General features: G+C 43.1%; 1 protein-coding gene across 2 annotated transcripts in view; it reads right to left on the bottom strand.

Annotated features, from left to right (window-relative positions):
• The window catches only part of PLOD2 (procollagen-lysine,2-oxoglutarate 5-dioxygenase 2), a 517,076-nt gene that overhangs the window by 298,100 nt on the left and 198,340 nt on the right, over positions 1-20,636 (bottom strand). For both annotated transcript variants that reach the window (XM_069618251.1, XM_069618250.1), the window contains exon 3: positions 5,762-5,898. In XM_069618251.1, coding sequence (XP_069474352.1) covers positions 5,762-5,898 — 137 coding nt within the window. The remainder of the gene's footprint in view (positions 1-5,761; positions 5,899-20,636) is intronic.

The raw sequence follows: 20,636 nt of genomic DNA, 5'->3' as shown, positions 1-20,636 counted from the left end.
CTGCAAATTGCGGTACCGTTATTAGCTCTGAAGTCCCTTAACGGGCCCCGTCCATAACGCCTGGTAAAACCAGGCGTTAAGGAAGGGAGCTCGGAATAGGGTGCAAAGGGATTACCGACACCAATGTCCTTAACGGTGCCCCGTATCCCTTTGCGCCCTACTCGGAATGAGGGCCAATGACTCTTGCGGCCGGGGGATACCTGCAAATGTGTGTGAGTTTGAGGAGCATGGTCACAGCTCACCAGTAAACTGTAACATTTCAAACCAAACTTTAACCACAAAGATTATGGTTATATCTGTCCACGGCGATTGCCTTCTTCAATTCCTGTAGGGGTACAATCCCAGGTGGTACCTTCCCTTGTGAGTGGACACATCCTTCCCCCTTTGCTGATAGTGATTTCTCTGCATAGAACTCATTGTAAAGCCCAACACATGGTTTTGTCTACAGCACAAAAGCGGAGGAGGGAGAACCAGGAGGGGGTTTGGAGGGAAACAGAGCACAACCTGTACTGCAGGAATGTGCTTCACTACATATGGCATGTGATGGTGCAAACACTGAAAATATATTTAGCCATGAAAGAGCTGTGTGCTTGCCTCAGGCAAATCTCTGCAACATCGCCCTGTGGGACCTGAGCATCGGATGGTGTCCTGATGTGTGAGATTTGGGTGGACAGTCAGTAACATGCCCACTCCACCTTCTTCGCTACAGTGGAGGGAGAGGTTGGGTCCTTGCTCCAACATCACTACTTCTAATCCAGAAGCAAAATGCTATTAATCAGACAGGAGATCAGTGTTCTGTTAACAGCCTGAATAAGTGATCAGTAAGGGCTCGCATATTAACTCATTCTTCCTGGTAAGTGAACACAAGACGAGAGGGAGCAATTGCAGTCAGTGCGAGTGAATTCCATCATTGCAGTACTGACTATGGGCCTCATTACATCCATGGCGGTCCGGGAAATACGGTACCGGTAAGCATGCTTTAGTTCCCGGACCGGCATACTTTCACCCGCCAGGTTTTGTAACGGCACCCGTGAGCAGAGCACGTTGGATGCACCGGCACATCTCTGTATGCGCCGGTGAATCCGACCTCCCCATCCCCATCCCCATTCAGCCCTGTGGGGCAGAATGGGGATCGGGAGGCCCTTGATTCCGGCACCCACAAATGGGCAATTACCGGGTCCTGCCGAGCTTGGCGGACCCGGTAATTGCCTATTCGCGGGTGCTGGAAAAAATGCAACTCCGGCGGCAGCCGTGCCCTTAATAAGAGAACGTCTACCGCCAGAGTTGTAATGAGCCCTATCTCTGCTATGCCATTGTTCACTGAAACAACCAAGAGATCATATATTTGCCCCTCCAACATGGTCTGTAATCTATCTGTACTCCTGGTTCCCGCACCAGTGCCTTGTTCGTTGCCAAATTAACCCATCATTGGGAACGGATGCCAACCTCCCCCCAATTTGTACTGATACATTTGTATGGCGCAAGAGGAAGCATGTGGGCGTAGTATAGCACCAGCACTGACTAGCCCGGTTATGTGTGCCTTCGTAAATGCTAGCATCCCAGAACGTATCGAAACCCTAACCTCCAGCTTCCACCTGCTTGACAGGCCTCTGCAGTAATTTTGTACATCTGGCTTACCCTGCAGATACTGGGTACGAAAACAAAATAAATAGTCAGTACTTTCTGCCAACATGGATCCCAGCAAATAGGAATTGTACGATCGGACCGAAAAAAAAGGTCCAACCGTACAAAAAGACCAAAAAATGCTACCACCAAAGGTTCGAACACCAAAAGTTCGAACCTTTGGTGGTAGCATTGAAGATAAGTATAACAATTTTTTAAAAAATACCGTGGGGGCTGTTGGGGTGTCCCCTGCAACACCCCGCTCACTATACTGTGTGGTATAGTGAGTGGGGGCTGCAGGGGACACCCCTGCACCTCCCGAAAAAATCAACAAAAAAAAGGACCCTGCGGCGCCGGTTCCCGATCACGGAAGTGAAAGGGAACTGGTGCTGCAGGGACTCAGCGTGTAAAAAAGGTAAATATGGTTTGTTTATGTTGGGTGGGATATGGGGGAGTGTTGTGGGTATGTTTTGGGTGTGGGTATGTAAGGGTTTTGAATGCGTGTTTGCATGGGAAATGTGCGAACCTTTTGTGGTTCGCACATTTCTCATGCAAACTTTTCCATCACAGACTTTTCCGCGACGGAAAAATCACGCAGATCCAGCAAATATACGTGCTTAGAGAGGCACAGATCCACCTCAATGAGGAGGCCCAACAAGGCCAAAACAAATGTCTGGGGTTGATGTTGGAACTCTTGCTCAAAGGAGAACCGCCTAGCATTTCTGTGCTGGATTGCCCAGGTCAGTGGGACCTTACATGATATGGAAATTGATATTTCTCCACTGTGAAAGGTAAATTGAGCTAAAACATTGTTGTAGACCCTCCCGAGTATGAACCAACCCATAGAACAGGTTATTTGGCAATGTTCGTTCTCGGTGAAAGGCTCCTATACCTTTGTTTAAATGTTTAGGGACTTGGGGTGCCACCCTAAGTTACCCAGGGTATTCCATACGTAGACCCCGTGCCCACTGTGCTTAGAGAGGCACAGCTTCACATACCTGAGGAGGCCCAACAAGGCCAAAACCAGTGTCTGGGCTTGCTTTTGGTTATCTTGTTCAGCAGACAATTGCCTAGCGTTTTCAGTGCTGGACTGCCCAGTTGGATGGGACCAAACTGATATGCAAATGAATATTTATCCTCTGTGAAAGGTACAGTGAGCTAAAACATGATTGCAGGCCCCTCCAGAGTGGAAACCTACACATGGAACAGGTTATTTGTCAATGTTCGTTCTCAGTAGAGGGACTCCCAGACCTTTTTTTAAATGGAGCCCAGCAATACCTACTGGGCAATATACAGTACAATCAATCACTTGTAGTTCAGTATCTATTTAAATGATCTATCAAATCTGGAAAGGGTTGAAGAATCTACTAACATGGAGACAGACACAAAAAAACAGGCCATCTGAAGAAGGCGGTGGCTCTCATAGGTAACATGATGAGTGACAAAAAAGAGCAACTAACTTGAACAAAAAAGAACAATTAACATGGGAACGGGACTAGGGCAGATCTGGGTTTCGAAAGGAGAGTATGCCGTCTGTCCCGGTAGACACCGCCTCACTAAAGTAAGACCAATGAATAGGAAGATGGAACGGGGGTGATGGTTTGACAAGATTGGCTAATTTCTCACAGTAGACCCCCCCAGAAGAGTGGAAAAAGAACAGTGCATAAGAACTCATTCAAATATGTTTACCGAAAAGAAACCCATGAGCCTCTAAACCATTATGTATTAGATTGTTTTCTGTTTTGCTGGGATCCAAAACCAAAAACAATTGATACTGCAAAAAAGAAAGTACTTTTCAGGTTTGCTTGCAATAGGTCCTTGCAGTCTAAAGGAGCATTCTGGTCCATTGGGACCATAGACTATTCTGGATAGCTTACATTAATTAAATGTTCCAGCATCACAAATACATTTAAATATAATTGGTGTGTTCGAAAATCTCCAACAGCATCATTGACAAATAGCAAATGAGTCACCTATAATGGAGACCTGATATTTCTTTTTTAAAGACACTGCACAAGTCAACATATTACATTGTACGGACATAGGGCCTCATTAGGAGTTTGCCGGTCCAGAAACAAAGGTCCTGATAGACAACACCTCACTAAAGTAAGATCTATGAATAGGAAGATGAACAGGGGGTAATGGTTTGACAATATTGGCTAATTTCTTACAGTAGCCCCCCCCAGAAGAGTCAAAAGGAGAACAGTGCATAAGAACTCATTCAAATATGTTTACCGAAAAGAAACCCATGAGCCTCTAATCCATTATGTATTAGATTGTTTTCTGTTTTGCTGGGATACAAAACCAAAAACAATTGATACTGCAAAAAAAGAAAGTACTTTTTCAGGTTTGCTTGCAATAGGTCCATGCAGTCTAAAGGAGCATTCCGGTCCATTGGGACCATAGACTATTTTGAATAGCTTACATTAATTAAATGTTCCAGCATCACAAATACATTTAAACATAATTGGTGTGTTTGAAAATCTCCAACAGCATCAGCGACAAATAGCAAATGAGTCACCTATAATGAAGACCTGATGATTTTTTTGTTTAAAGACACTGTACAAGACAACAGATTACATTGTACGGACATAGGGCCTCATTAGGAGTTTGCCAGTCCAGAAACAAGGGTGCCGGTAAGGTCACCAGCACCCTTGTTTCTGGATCAGTAAACTATGGTCTTCATTACGACCCAGGTGCTCCAGTAATGAAGGTTGGCGGTACGGGACCGGCACCGTTCATTACGGGATGCCCTATTACGAGTTTCCCTTGCGGGACCCAGTAAGGACGCCTTGGAAAACCAGGCATCCTTAGCGGGTCCCGCAGGGGGACCAGGGAGCTAATAACGGGCCTGTTATTAATGGGCCCGTTATTAGCTCCGTCTCCATTCCCATTGAGCCCTATGAGGGCTCAATGGGAATGGGGATGGGTTTTTTCAATGAGGAATTACCGGGTCCTCCAAGGTTGGAACGACCCGGTAATTCCTCATTGAAGGAACCTGGTACTGGAACCCGGTATGGAGGTAGCCACGCCCTACTCGTAATGAGGCCCTATGAGTCTGCCTGCTGGAGCCGCTGTACCCAACAGGTCTGATCCCTGCCGGGCACAGCAGCCACAGAGCCCCCCGGCACTGTTAGCAATGGTGCTGGTGCTTCTGTGTCCCCACGTAATGAGACCCATAGAACCTCATTAGGACCCTGCCTCCCCTGTAATGAACGGTGCCGGTTCTAATGCTTGTTGTGCATCTGCAAGTCTGTTTCATAACTGGACAAAAAGTAGGTTTTGGCTAAATATCGTCCTCATTATGAGGTTGCCAGTAGGCCGCAGGTAGTACTGGCGGCCTACTGGCAACCTCTGCTTACTGTTTTCACTGCCCGATGCCCCAGCGGAGGAATGCTAAGTTCCCATTCCCATGAAGTCCCATAGGACTCCAGAGGAATGGGAACACTGAAGCAACGGGTGCTTCAGTGAATTTTCTGCCGGTATGGGCTGAGCTGGTCCGAAAAAAAGTGCCGGGTCAGGGCTGATCTCCCCGGTAGTTCACAGTCCCTACTGCCAGACTGGGAGTAAACCCGCACTTTTTTCCAGACCAGGTCACTCTTAATGAGGGTCTAAGTCTGCCAAATAACGGGACTCTCGTGAGTCAACAGCACGAGACAACATAAAATCTGTTAATGGAAACTATGCAAATATTAGGTTGTCTGTACATTTCACAGTTCTATCTAATATAAGTGAAAGGGGGCAAAAGAGATTCAAGGTTTGCAGCCGAACTACGCCCATATTAAATCTAGAAATGGCAATTGTTTCACCGCAGGAGAAAGGCATTTCCGGCCAAACAGCTTGCACTGATTGGCTGCTTATGACAACACTCTGAACATCATTTAATTCTGTCCGACTGCAGTACAGTCATGTTCGGAGCGCAGATCATACATCTGTTAATGCACTTAATGTTTTCCAGACAGACTGATGTGTTTAGCATGTGGCAAACGCTGGCTTTCATTTTCTGAAACAAAACCAAGACTGAACGAGGAAAACCAGATGCACGGTTGTTTTTCGATGCAGTCCCATATGGCTCGATGCTACTAGATTTCACCTCAAATGTACTTCACGAAAAGAAACAGAAAAAAAAAAGTCTTACCTGTCGGTGAACAATACGACAGGATCATCGTGTTCGGCATAGCTTTCAAGCGCTTCCTTCAGCAGTCTTACTTTCTGGCCCCCGCCAATGGAATTGACAGCCTCGCCACCTTTCCACTCTTCTCCTTGACCAAGAACCTGGGGTCAATGATAGTTGTAGAATCTTAGTAGTGTGTAAATGAGTCCCTAACATCACAATTACTGACATTAACGACTATACCAATTACCCTTCTCTTAGATTACAGTCAATGGGCCTCATAACAAGTTTGCCGGTCCACCGGCACCCTTTTTTCCAGACCGGCAAACTACGCGTTTGCCTGCTGTGGCCGCTGCGCCAGACAGGTCTGACCCTGCCGGGTGCAGCAGCCACGGTAGGCAGATCTTTCACGGAAGCTCCGGCACCATTAACAACGGTACCAGCACTTCCGTGCCCCCACTCCCATAGAGTCCCAATGGACTCTATGGGAATGGGGACTTACATTTTACTGGCACCTGACTGCCCAGGCCCCCGGACTTGTAATCTCCGGGCGGTACCGAGAAGTCAAGCGCCGGTAAAATATTCAGAGTCTGGCGGCAACCAATCGGTAGCACCGGCAGGGTTACTGCCAGACTCATAATGAGGCCCAATGACTTTGAAGCAGGTGTGTTCTGTGGGATGCTGCTTCCATCCAAGTATTTAGATGAACAGTATCGATTAACAAAGTCTATCATAAATAAAAGTAGTGCCGGCCCCAGGTCTACCAGTGCCCTGTGCAGGATTTTTGGATGCCCCGACACCAATGTTTTGTAGACTACAAACAAATACCAGAATGCAAAGAAGGAAACAAGTGCAATTCACCGTGGGAATGGAAAAGTAGTCACTCCTTTCTCTGGGGTGCAGAGGTCAAAGTTTGCATGGTGCTGCTGCATTTGAAAGAGACGCAGAGATCTACACTTCAGCAATTCAGGAAATGACTGAACAGGTTGTGGCGTGTTTCGGACTGTGATTCTTGAATGGGGTGGCGCTACGGCTCTGTCACTCACTGTCATGTAAAGTGACTCACTAATAGAAAGCCATAGAATGACACTTTATATAACACTTTACATTGTGGGAGCTGGAGGCGCCCTTTATCTGCAGTGCCCCTGTGCCACCGCACCACTTGATCGACCCTTGAGCAGGCTCTGAATAAAAGTGCCACGGTGCCACTCGCCATGCTGTATACGTGTATGCAATCTGGAAGGAAACGTGATTAAGAAAATGTGTATTCTTAAAAAGTTAATCGTTTCTACATATATTACCAATACAATTGTTTCCATCAGGATTACAATTAAAATGTGTCAAGTACCACATCGCTTACAAGTGAAAGTATGCACAGACCAGGACTTAGTTAACAAAATAAGTACTAGGACTTAGAAACTTAGACTTGGTAAACTTAGAAAAGTACACATTTCTAAAAAATGCATCCTACTAATATTTGTGTGTTTGGGGCAACCCAGCAGTGTATAATTTTGCTAAACATTTCTCTTTGTTTCCTGTAATCTACTGGTTATAAAGGCGTGTCTACATGAAAACCTTAAAGTACCGAGAAGGAAGAATCAAGGAAAGGCTCATGCCCTTTTTCACTGCCTGATTATACTTTCATTTCTCATGGGAAAACAAATGAAACAGGACGGACATCTAAAAAATGCATTTCTGATAAGTACATTTAATTGTGATGTCAGTGATAGGGAATGTATTGTTCTCTTAACGATTAGGCCCTCTGATAATTGAATCCAATTTTTAAACAGATTTGCAAAAAATGTTTAAAGGCAGATCCAAAACTGTAAGTAAGTCAAGTGTTAACAATAAGCATTTCTTAAACATGAGCACAGGTTTAAGAGCTTGCAGAGTGCTCTCTTCTAGTAGGTGTTAAATGGGTGTGAGGATAAACAAACATGGTACTTGAATTATTTATTTCAACATGGTCTGTTTGTCTTGCTAACACACAGTAAGACAATTGGACATATTTCATTGAGAGCTTTTTGAGTATTACCGGAACTCTTTTTCTTTCAATAACAATTACTGTTTTTTATTTTCCATTTGTTTAATACATTCTATTATCAGTGCTACTGCTAGTATTTTGTGGACCAACATATGAGTGTGCAGTTGAGTTCTGCATTGTTTAATTCAGACATTTGTTTTTCACGGTGTTCTTTGGGTTACTAGGGCATAATACCCCTGTACTACCAGCACCTTAGAATTTCTTGTGAAGTAATGATGTTTGAGAAATTACACCATTGACAGTTGAGTGCAGTCTCCATGGTTCTATATTAACAATAACCATTTAACCATCTATAGCCCTACGCTCCACCTGATCAAAACAGAGCTAAACCAGGGTGGAAGGGCTTGTGTCACTTGAATGATTACAATCTAAACCACAAACACTTCGCATGGAGATTCTGCCCAGTCTTATGCCTAGCTATCCAAATGACATTAGTGCAGTTTCACTTATCACACATGCCAGTGGAAAAATGTCTTCGGAATAAAGGACAAAGACAAAACTGCCAACGTTTCCAGTATTATTGTCTTGGAATATTTTAAGACAATATTTCCAAAGGGACATACATCCAGTTTCTCCATGAAAGATGAGCCGCACCTATAGAAAAATGGCAACTCCCTCTACCGCTCAAACAGTTTACAAGTGGGAGTGACTTGTATTGGTTCCCAAGGGGTGACTACCATGAGAGCCACAGCATAATCAATAAAAACATGTGTTGCCAAATGTGCAGCACAAAAACGAATCGAGCTGCAAACTGCAAATGTTACCTACCTGCATGTTCACACTCCTCGCCATTGAAAGGACAATACAGAGGTATAGGTAGGTAGACATGGGCCTAGGGAAATCCAAAAGTAGAGGTATATCTGATGTGATTTCCTAAGGACATTTATAGACCTATTTCCCAAAATAACATGCGTGAACCTTCTCTCCTGGAGAGTCAGGTTCCCAAGAAAAACCTACAAGTGCATTCCAGGAAATCCTCAAAATCTATGACATACTTTATCACTGCATTACCATACACCTCATGCTACAGCATTGCCCACGATTCACAAGTGGTTAATGTTAATGTTCATTATTTCTTATAAGGCGCAACTCGGCCACAGGCCTCAGTGCACAGCAAGTAAGAGAGCTCAGTCAAACAAGAGAGAAAAGCCAGAAGAAAAGAAACCAGGGACGCAGGAGGTAGTATGCTCTAGTTGTTGAATTTAAAGAGACATTTTAAAGAGATTTCTTAAAAGAAGAAAACTCTGGACAGGTACGCAGAGAAATAGGAAGGGAATTCAAGAAGTGTGGGGCAACATAATTAAAGCTAGTGCCACCGAAGCAAGTAAGCTTATATTGAGGTTGCTCAAGATTATTGGAATTATTGGATCGTAGAGTACGAGATGACAGAGGGAGCTTAATCCTTTCTTTCAAATAGAATGGGGCATTATCAGAGAGGCACTTATAGGTGAGGGATAGGATCTTATATGTTATGCTGTGCTTAACAGGAAGCCAGTGAAGGGAGTTACAGGCTTCAGTGATGTGATTCCTCCTAGAGATGCCACATACAGCTCGAACAGCATTGTTCTGAGCAACCTGCAGAGACCAGGTTAGACTGAGCTGTAACAGCCAGAACGGAGTTGCTGTTGTAGAGTATGGAGTTGATCAAGGCAATAGTAAGGGCTGCGATGTTAGAAGTAGATAAGAAGGTTTTCATTTGCCTAATGAGGCGTGTTGTGTAGGCACAGGAAGCCTTCATTTGATTGACATGTTTGTTCATGTTTAGATCTGCATTCAAATAAACGCCTAGGGTCTAACCCAAGGACTGGTCTGAATTGTAGCTCTAGAGTTGTTAAAAGAAGAGTATCTCGGATCCAGTTTGGCTAGACCTTGAGGAATACCCAAAATCATGATCTCAGTTTTGTTGCCATTGAGGGCAAGGGAGTTCCTAATCATCCAATCCTCAATAGTAGTGTAGATAAAAGTAATTTTAGTGAGATCCAACTCATAGATGCCAGTCAGTTTGATCACTACCATTGATGTAGTTGGTATAACTTACGCTGATGCTGTGCAGAAGGTCAAAAAGAGGTTGAATGTATAAGTTGAAGAGAGTGGGAGAAAGACATGCTCCCTGTGGAACACCACATTGCAACAATTGAATGGGTGATGTATAACCACCTGAGGCTACGCAGGCAGATCTGGGACTTAGGAATGAGGAGAGCCAGCATAACACATTATTGGAGCAATTTGCAATGGTTCCTTGTCCCTCCAGCAGCAATGAGTGATCGATAAGGTCGAAGGCCGCAGCGAGATCTAGGAGCACCAAGAGGGCAATCTATCAAGAGACAACAATGGCACAAGTTAGCTTTTAAGTCAACCAGAGCTGTTTCAGTGCCATGTAATGCACGAAAACCTGACTTGAAAACCCAGGAGATGATTGTTTTCAATGTGTTGCTGTAGTTGACTATATGCAGTTTTGTCCAGAATTTTTAACAGAAAGGTGACATTTGTAATAGGACGATAATTGTCCACAGAGGCAGGATCAAGGGAGGCCTTTTTCTGAACATGGGAGATACAAACATCTTTGAGAGAAGCCGGGACAGTGAAATTAATGAAAGAGGAATTGACCAGTCTGGTAACCAGTGGAGCTAGGCAGCTGAAAACGTCCTTGATCTTAGCCGGACAAATGTCATCAGGACAAGGGGATGGCTTAAGGTGTTGAACAATATCAGACAACTCAGCTTCCATTATCTCTTTAAAGTTGAAAATAGGGATTGACGTTTCAGATGAGCAGGGAGCAGAAACCTCATTAATGATGGAACTGTGAGAATTGGATAGTTTAGCTTGTAGCAAAGCAATTTTATTTCGATGAAGATTACGTTTGCCATTGGAGCCTGATTGGATGTCAAGACACCACTGATTACTTTTAGTGATGGCAGGGTAGCAAGCAGCTTTGCCTTCAAAATCTTTTAGAATGGCGAAAAGATCCTTTTGAGATGACTTGGCATTACTGATGCGGTCATCGTAGAAGTCATGTTTGGCAGCCAAAATAGCAGTTTTATAATCAGTGGAGGCTTTGCGATGGAGGCAAGATTGAACTCAATTCTTCCACCAGCCCTGTTCCATTTTCCTTTTTTTGATTTCTTAAAGGAAGGATTTTGTCACAGAACTATTGGCCCAGTTTTTTCATCTTGACAGTTTCAATGGAGAGGCAGGGGGGGATAAGAGTGTCAGCAACAAAGGAGACAATATTGTTATATTGACCAACTAAGGTGGTAGTACAACATGATGATGGCAAATATTTCAGCATGGGTTGTGCAAGTCCACTGAAGGCAGTGAGGGAAATCTTGTGAATATTCCTAGCAGTGTTTTCGACACAAGGGTTGGAGTTTAACCTGCCAATCTTAGAGGGAAGGTGGAGTAGAAAGGAAATAAGGCAATGATCGGACCAAGGACACATCATAACTTCCAAATTGGTCAAGGATAGGCGATGGGACAATACCCAGACTCATCTTAAAATGTTTCTAAAAACCCACATTATCAGTTAACATGCAGCTAGACGCAAAAGCATATACTCGCCACCAATAATCACTTGCTGTAAATCATTAAAAATCTTTATAAAAATGTCACTAAGGCTAGGATTAGCGAGACTTGTGATGTCATTAGTCTATCCCAAAAATCTGTAGAAACAACTGCCAAGGGCAAATGCACAAAGGACTCAAGAAATTATATCCAATCCGAAGCAGTCGAAGGATATTTCATTTCATTACCACATGTTTCAAAGTGTCGACATCCTCGGTTCACACAACCGACATTTCTGCAATTCCTTTGGGATACCCAGCCTCGGACCAATCCTTTCCATTGTTGGTAGGCAATTTACTCTAAATCTGAAGTACCACCTGTGTAAATTCTGTGCTGGGAACTTTCTCAGGTAAAGTCTAAAGTCCTTTGTCGGAGAATAATAAAGCACAGTATTAAAATAGATCTTAATTCGGTCGAGGTCTTCCAAATCTTTCATCACATCCCATCGTTTGATTTTACTTTTCATTACTACTTTGGAATCTGTACTCAAAATACCCGACCCTTCTATAAAATGGATACAGCACTTCTTATAGTTCTGAAGAAAGACATAAAATAAAGCCCAACGTCCATGATCTCACCCAAATATTCCCCCAAAATGTCTCTTTCTATGTTGATCACCTTAATATATGCAAACAAGCTTTGCTACAAATATTGTGCCCACCATGACTGAAGACCCACTTCTAAGCATACTACACTTATGGGCGTGGATCTAGGCAGACCCAATGCCTCTTTCAAAACCCTACCCTCCAAGATATCTAAGAATTTCTTACTAATAAAATGTATCAAATTGGTTCCATATAGCACCATAACGGTCAGTTTCAGTCGATAGAACTCTATTAGGGGGATCAGAGAAAATGCACACATCCTCCTTTGTATGACCTTCTTTAAGGTTGTGCAAGATCGCACCTTGATCTTCATGCTCTCTTTTTGCACTTTCAGTGTATCAACGACACAAAACGAGAAGCCTTGCTACTTAAAGACCTTAACTTCTGCCACTCATGTTTCGTTAATTGACCACACACAATGTTTCCTTAGTTTTTTATTAGTTATTGTTATTACAAAGGAGTTTACTGGACTTATCTCTAGTTTATTGATACTTAGATACGTTGCCATCCCATTCAATAATCTCTGTAAGCCTGCCGGGGTACAATCCAATAAGATAAGGTTGACTGCGTAGGCGATGTAGTTTGTTCTTAAACCAACACATCTAGGTGGGTATCCCCACCCCCAGCTGTTACTCACTTCCCACAAATCCGCCACATAAAGATTAAATAATGTGGGAGCTAGTAAGCATCCTAGTCTTACTCCTTTACCCAGAGGAATACACTTAGAAAGATCACCTTCGGTGTTTAATCTTACCCTTGCCTCATTGTTTGAGTATATCAATACAAGCATTCTCAATAAACCTGGGTCAATCCCCTACAAATTCAATTTTGTCCATAAAATTCCAAAGTCAATGTTGTCGAATGCTGAGGAGAGATCCACTCCTGCTATTTACACAGCTCTCCCATTACCTCCTCCTGCTTGGGCCATGCAAGAAGCAAGCGTCATACCACTTAGTGTGGTCCCAATGCCCTTTCTAAACCCTGTTTGTAGAGGGTTGAACCTATTAGTTGACTCTGACCACTTAGTTACATCCTTACGCACCAAAGCCGCCAACATTTTTGAGGATACATCTAGTAATGAAAAGGGCCAATAACTAATCAGAGACTCTCTAGTGCCTTTTTTAAAAATTCGAACCAAAATAGACACATTTCTCAACTCAGGACAATTGCCTTTTGCAATTATCTGTTTAAACTGTCGATAAAGGATTTCTGGCCACAGTTCCTTTCCACTTTTTAGAAGCTGATTGGACATTCCATCAGGCCACAAGCTCTCGAATCCATTAGCCCCTTCATTATGGTCACAATATCATCTTTGTCAAATCGTATGTCTATGGTATTTCTGATGGCCTGTCAGCTTTTGAATTTCCTAACGCACCACTCGCCGTTCCTTTATATTTCACTGTGAAATAATCAACCCATGCACCCTCAGCACCACATGAGGCCTGACGGTCTATTTACATCTTGTTATTGTGATTCAGTTGCCACAAAATCCATATAGCATCTGTTCCAATCAGATTCCTAAACAGGTCTTCATTTTCCTTTATATAGATCTGCAGCTTGCGATCTTTGACCCATTGTTTATACTTTTGTGTAGAGTGACTGACTGCCTGTTCCTCTGCGTTACTCTCTATCAAATTTGCTTTACTCAAATTCCTAATGTCAGATTGCATCAATCATTTTTTTAGTGCAAAAGCCTTGTCAAAGTGGGGTTTATGCATAGCAAAAACCTCTTGCTTTCACCAACTGGTTGAAGTACTATATTGCTTCATCAGCATTAGGGTTTGTGCAAACTCATCCGGCAAATACACTTCTCTTTCTCATTTTCACACAGATTACCCCACCATGTCTCTATGCATTTATTCACCTACCGCATGTTTCTACTAAATTGGAACACTCTGTTCCTCGGGGCATTTACCGCAAGATTCTTACACCTGGTTTCCTCTATTCCTTTTGCATTTTCAAAAAGAAGTAAGGAACAATCCAACATATTATTATCAGTATCTACAGTCAGTATCACATCCACTGATTTAATATTGATATCTTTGAGGTTTGCTACATAGATATAGTCTATGGTTGATTGCGCAAAGGAACCATGCCACGTCGGTGTAGGGATCAACCCAGGGCATGCCCATGCATTTAACTTCCAAAACCCCATCTTGCTAACAAGTGTGTCAACTACCCCACTTACCACCCTCCTGTCCTCCAACTCTTCAAAGTGGGATATGAGATTGGGACAAGGACAATTGAAATTACCACCCAGTATAGTCGAACCAGCATCGTCCAAGTGTGTATGTAACCATGTCATTAACACGTTCTCTATTTTGTTTAAGGCTGAGTCAATTTCCACACTCAGCGGATTAAATTAGAGATTGATAGTTAAAATCTCTGCCGTGTATCATTCTAGTAAAGGAGGTAATTAGCACTGCTTCTGATATTGTTGAAATACTATTTAGTGCCCGACCCAGCTTAATTTTAAGTGCTTTCAATATTCCTCCAAACGGATGCCTTTTGTTGCCTTTCTTAGCATTTATTGTTATAACACTAAACAGGCCCATTATGGGCTTTGACATTAGCCACGTTTCCTGTACAAAAACAATATCATATTTTAAAAAGAGAGCCCTCATACCCACTTTCTGAAATCAACTCTGCCCCCAGGAATCCCGACGTAGCACTTTACACTCACCAGTTTTTTTATCCGGGTCTCCCTCCCTTAGGCATGGTACGTGTAGATGCCAGCCAATCCCAGTTTGCTGGGTCCTTGTCCAGGTTGATCTGCCTCAGTCCATCCTGTGTCACTGAACACTTTATATTCACTTTGTTCTACAAACTTCCCCTACATCATTCTTCTTGTCATAGCCGTATTCATACCCCCTTATCAGTAGTTTCTCCTGATTAGCATAGATACATTTCTCAATCATCTTTAAATGTATGTGAACTACACATGTCCCATCCTCCTTTTATCAAATAAATAAACAAAATGAATATCCAAAGAGACAACCGCACGCTACTCCTTAATGGCAGAGAAGAGCTGCAGTACTCTAACTCAATTCAGTGGAGTGTCTCCCTCCTCTTCGAAAAATTATTCAAAACCAATGGTGAGAATGTTGCTGAGGTATGACTATTTGTCCCCAATTTGTGCGTCCCATGCTTACCCTGTTGCCTTGCCCACCATTGATATTCACCTTTCCTCAAGTGCGCCTCACAGGCACTTCTCCCAATAGACCAAATTAAACTGGTGGCACGTGTGTGATGGACCCAGTCCCCCGCCTTACATACACAAACACATCGATCACATGCATGTAAGTAGGCTCCCCTCTACCCTCACAAGTAGTAGCCAACGTTTCCCTATCAATGATGGGACTTGCTACAACTACTTTTCTGTTCGCTCCCCTCACCACCTTTTTCCCTTTCTTCCTTTGTATTAACTGCTTTGTGTGACCCACTATTACATTCACTGGGAACTCTTGGCTTATGTTACCATCTGCATTAGATTTATTGCCATTGTCCTTTATTCAGCCCACCCCTGACTTTGGCGGGATCTGGGAGTCTTCTATTACAATTACATTTTGGTTAGCCATTGTTATTTTCCTTGTCAGTGAAACCAAAGGAGCTGTTTTAGTGGATACATTTGGGATATTTCTCAAGAGTTTTCGTGATCCCCTAGTCTGCTTTTGCACCACACCTTTACAATGCTGGGGCTTTTCATTCTCTCCTCACCCTTTGCCTGAGCAGCACACTCCAAAGTCCCTCCCCCATCATTCACCAGCACCTGTGTAATAGTCTTGCTGTTCCCTTCATTGGCTAGTGTCTCCATGTGTACACTGGTGAGAGTCTTACTTAAGTCCACCAATCTTCTTAAATCTCCTTTCAATAAAAGATCTTTTAGCTCTTTAAAAACCCCAGAATTGACTTTGACTTCCCCCACTGAAGTGTCATACAAGCGTATGAAAGATTGCAAAACCAAATGTAGTGCCACTAGTGGGATTCCCCCAGACTCTTCACTCACCCCATTGCTGGTTAGATGAGCATCAAGATTACTATGTACGTGACCCACTTCCAACTCAACCCTATCCGGGGAATGAAACCTTCTCAGGGACTCACTTAATCTGGCGTTTAGTGACGACAAGGCCTCCAGGGCCGATATCTTTAAACAACACACTTGCTTGTCTTTCTGCATCCTGTAGCGCTGGGCCAGATATGTCAATTAAATCTACCTAATCCGTGACTGAATATGTAATTGATGCATCGGCAATATGATGACCCACCTTTGCGGTCTCACTAAATGTTCTCTGCGTTGCTGAGGAAAAATGTGATCTTCCCCAAGTCCCCAACCTTGTGGGCTAAAAGATTGTTTTCCATAAATTCATCTAAGAGCGTCTTCTCAGCCCTTCTTAGATTATACCGTTTTAGTTTCCTGTGCGTCATGTTTCCTACACTTGAACTTTGTAGAGTCAGCAGCTGGTTTGCACAAGCGTTAAGCCACAAACATATGGCAGTTCACTCTGCCTACTACCTTCCTAGCACAGTAGTTCAACAACAGATATTACTTGCTCCGTATGTCGGAATTCTGTATAGTTCACACCACTTTTCAAGATGCTGAGTTTATAACCCATGTCCCTCCCCACGCAGTTTTCATCTGTCGACTAATCCGTTCAACTGCAGGGTGCAGAATGCACTTGTTGCTTGGTCCGGGCAGCGACTGGGGCTGCAGCTGTGATTGGGTGTGAATCACTCGGCTCCAAACAGATTAAATAAGCGCAATCAGATAGAACTATGGCTTTGGACTCCACCAGAACAAGACAAATGATGACTTAAAAAGCCTTGTGTCATTCTTTAAAACATGCTACAGAATGTTCAACGAACGCTTTTTATATTAACATATTTGCCAGCGGGGGAAACAGGAGCAAACAAGTGTGTAATGACGGCTCAGGCTGCACACCGGTATGAGCAGCTGGACTGCTGCTTAGGCAAAAGACCCTATGCACAAAAGAGATGAGAGCCTTCTGCGAGCTGTCTGTCAGCCGGCTGTTAGCCCCCCAAACACACAGCAGCCTCGCAGCATGTTGGCGGTTTGAACTTTCTTTTTTGGTTGCATTATACTGCGAATAGGCAAAGCTCATCGCTCACTGCAATTGCTGGGAGCGACTAGACTGTTTTGCTGCTCCAGGCCCTCATGCTCACTGCTTGCTGCGGGTAGGGTGCCCTCACTGCTTCCCTGCTCTGCCGCTCTCTGCTGCTATCCTCCGGACCACCGGAAAAAGCAAAGGTCTGAAACTTGTGTAATTGTGCAGAAGTGATCCTCTGAGTAACGCACCTCTTGGCGTTCAGGCGTCAATGCGTCCAAGCATCCAATACGTTTCGGCGTCAAGGCGTCAAGCTGTAAATGTTAGCAGAACAGCCGGTTGCGACAACATCTGCTAATAACATACTAAGCAGGAGTCAGACATGGCAACAAAATCATATTGACTTGTATTAGCATTTTGGACTAAAACAGGTTTTGCTGTCTTTGCTTTCATTGGGTTTCATTGACTTTAATAAGTACTTGACATTATTCCACCTTACACATCTAATTGCTAATGAAATGTCACTTAAATGTCATTATTATACGGGTAAATCATTGGATGTGGAGGCTAGTGGGTGAGGGATAGAAGGAGGCATAATTATCCAGGAAAGGCAATCCCCAAACGCGGTGTATTTCTCTTTGCAACAGCATGTTCACTCACTCAGGCATTGGGCCTTCTTGTTCTGGCAATATAGCATTTCTCGACAACATTGACGGCCGTCCTCTATGCCTATTTTTTTAGTTTCCTGGAATATCTTGAGCTTTAGCTCTGCAGATGGGCTGTTGTGTGCATGCTGGTAATGTTAAGGGGAGAGAGAGTGAGAGAGAGAGACAAATGGGACAGAGAGAAAGATACAAATAATGCTGCAAGATAATCAGGGATATCTTTCCTCACAATATAAAAGGAATGCAAAGTCATGTTCTCTTCCGTGGGTCCGCTGCTTATACCTTAGAGTAAGGGTCAATGTCCTCTTGAAAAATGGTCACTGCACACTCCACAAGCCTGTGATATTTGTTGCATTTCTTTCTGTGGGCTAAGATGCCAACACATGTCCAATCAAATGCATGACTGAGAAAGCATAGGACCTACCAATATGTGTAACCTACAAATATCAAGGAACTACCAACTGCGTATGACACCTTTTACAATATTTGTACGAATTTCAGGCATTTTAGTATCACCTGCATTACACCATATAAAAATGGACGCAGTTACTACAGAGTCTGTGGCAAGGGCATGAGCCTGAATGAAGGTGATGAAAGTGACACTGTGGGTTTAAGAGACCTAGCGTTGGTCCAGCAACACATGTACCATTGGAACCCATGCAAACCAAATGTAGGTTTAAGGTGATACATGGCACACCATGCTCAATCATTTGTTCATCTGTAGTCGAGGTTTAAGAACATATTATAGGTTGGATCATAATAATTGCATTTTTCTCTAGTTTCTTCATCCATATCCTTCTGAGCATGATACATTGACTATCCTTAAGTGGAATAATCATAACAGAAATATTAAAGCACATAGAAGCATTAGTGGTCGGCAAGAGGTGGTCTATCAAGAAAATGATTTTATCAATATTATTGTAATTATATTTGTAAGGCGCTGCGCTTTACGATCACTGCAGTGGTGATGTGTGCAGTATGAAAGACAAATAACCTAACATATATATTAATCATTCTAGGTTTACATAATGTGCCTTATCCTGTCATCTAGTGTCTGTGTCCAGACGTGTCACCTTTTTGTGATTTCTTTTATGGTTTCTAGGAAAGCTTTATTGACACAATTCAATTCACAGGGACAATAAATGTGGCGTCAGAAAAATGATGAGTAGACAAGGACGAATCAGTTGAGATGGCGGCATCTCATTCAGGGGTGACAGAATCAATAACTTTTCAGTAAAAGTAGCAAAATGTAAAGAAAAAAACAGTGCATCTAAAAGGCGAAGGGATCAAGGAAATATGTTCATCGTAACAGGGGAAATGATTTTAAGAGTTTAGGTCGGTGCGAAGCTACCACATCATTGGATTCCTGAGCACATTGAATGAAAGTCAATAAAGTCCAGGTGCACTTTCTCCTTTCTGGGAAGCCATGAACTTCTCCATAGCAACGGCAATCCACAATTTGGCCAACCATATCTGAATTGGAGGAGCTTGCCACGACTTCCAGTGTTAGGCCATTGTTATTCAGGCTGCCTCTTAAAGTTTTAAAATGTCTGGTCTCCACCATGAGTGTGTCTGTAATGAGGGCCCCGGTGACGACATACAACCCCCAAAAGATGTTTTTTCTCTGAGCACTGTGTGTGCAAGACACCTGCTTTTAACTCTTGAGTGATGGCCGTTAGAGTGAATTTTCCACCAACATATCTCAAACATGCACCACACAGAGTTGCACTTTAAAGACCATTATATTTCAGTGCTAGCTTATGTAGAACCTTCTACAGGTTCCTATAAGAAGTAGCGGGAATGTTTATCGCAGCGCATTTGTTATTTGCACAGCAATAATGAACAATAAAAGTAATTCGAAAGCAGACAGGAGATAATAGTAAGCAGAGCGGCATGGGACTGTAAATGACGAGCAGTCAGCAGGAGGCCTGTCATTTAACACGGGCTCCTTCCTACCCGACCTCTGTTTCTAAAGAAATGCAGGGGAAGTGCCTGGGAAAGACACGTGGGAGTCATTACATTGCCAGACCAATGGCAGAGATAGCTATTACGAGACACATTGTGAGTGATGTGGTGATCGTAAAAACAAGCAGGTTTTCAAATAGTGCCTACTTTTAACAAACAACTTATTAAACTCAAAGAGGAATTTGATTGATATACTATTTTGGGGATTATCAAATCCAGTAAATGCAGCATGATTGCAAGTCAGAAATCCACATGGCGCATTCCTGAAACTCCAGGGACAAAACTGTGTGCGTGGACCTCCGAGGAGAATAGAAAATTGAGCTTTACAAATGCCAACATGCCAATCCTCTTTGCTGTATTCGACATAGAAGGGTGATAGAATGTGCCTGCAGAATTTCTGAAAAACATTTTGGTGTTTCAGAAAATCTGTGTATTCACTCTCGTATGCTAGTAAAGTCGTAGTTTTGCTGAGATACTCAAAGATACTTCGATTTCCTCACGTGGTAACAGCAATTATAAGATGCAGAAGTAAAATCTTCGAACCTCGTAATGAGGACATGAGTATAGGAATCTGTGGTGTTATTGTTATTTGGCATTTATATAGTGCTGTACATATCACTGGTATGACCTCAAAGTTCTTGTGGGTTGAATGCCCTTGGGGACCGTAGCCCAGGTCAGTTGAGAGAGTAGGGTAGTATAGGGTGCTTGGGTTCACTCAATATGTGTGCAGCAAGTGTGATTTGTCTGATGGAAGCTGCATCCTAACATTAGAAGCATTGGTAGTGAGAGATCAGTCGAATGCTTGCAGTCAGGTGATTGGTTTCTGAGACTACATTCTGGTGACATTGGGCCTGTGTAGGACATATATGTGTGCAGCTAGGACAATTTGTTTGTGTGGTATAGCTGCGTTCTTGCAGGATGTTGAGGTGTTAATGGAGTAATGTTCATATGTGAGCAACTAGGCCAAAATTGATTGAGGGATATAGTTGTATTCTA

The sequence above is a fragment of the Ambystoma mexicanum genome, chromosome 10, assembly GCF_040938575.1.
Source record: "Ambystoma mexicanum isolate Mex_15411 chromosome 10, UKY_AmexF1_1, whole genome shotgun sequence".
NCBI lineage: Eukaryota > Metazoa > Chordata > Amphibia > Caudata > Ambystomatidae > Ambystoma > Ambystoma mexicanum.
Note: the sequence above shows the minus strand (reverse complement) of the source record. Positions and strands in the feature narration are given on the sequence as shown.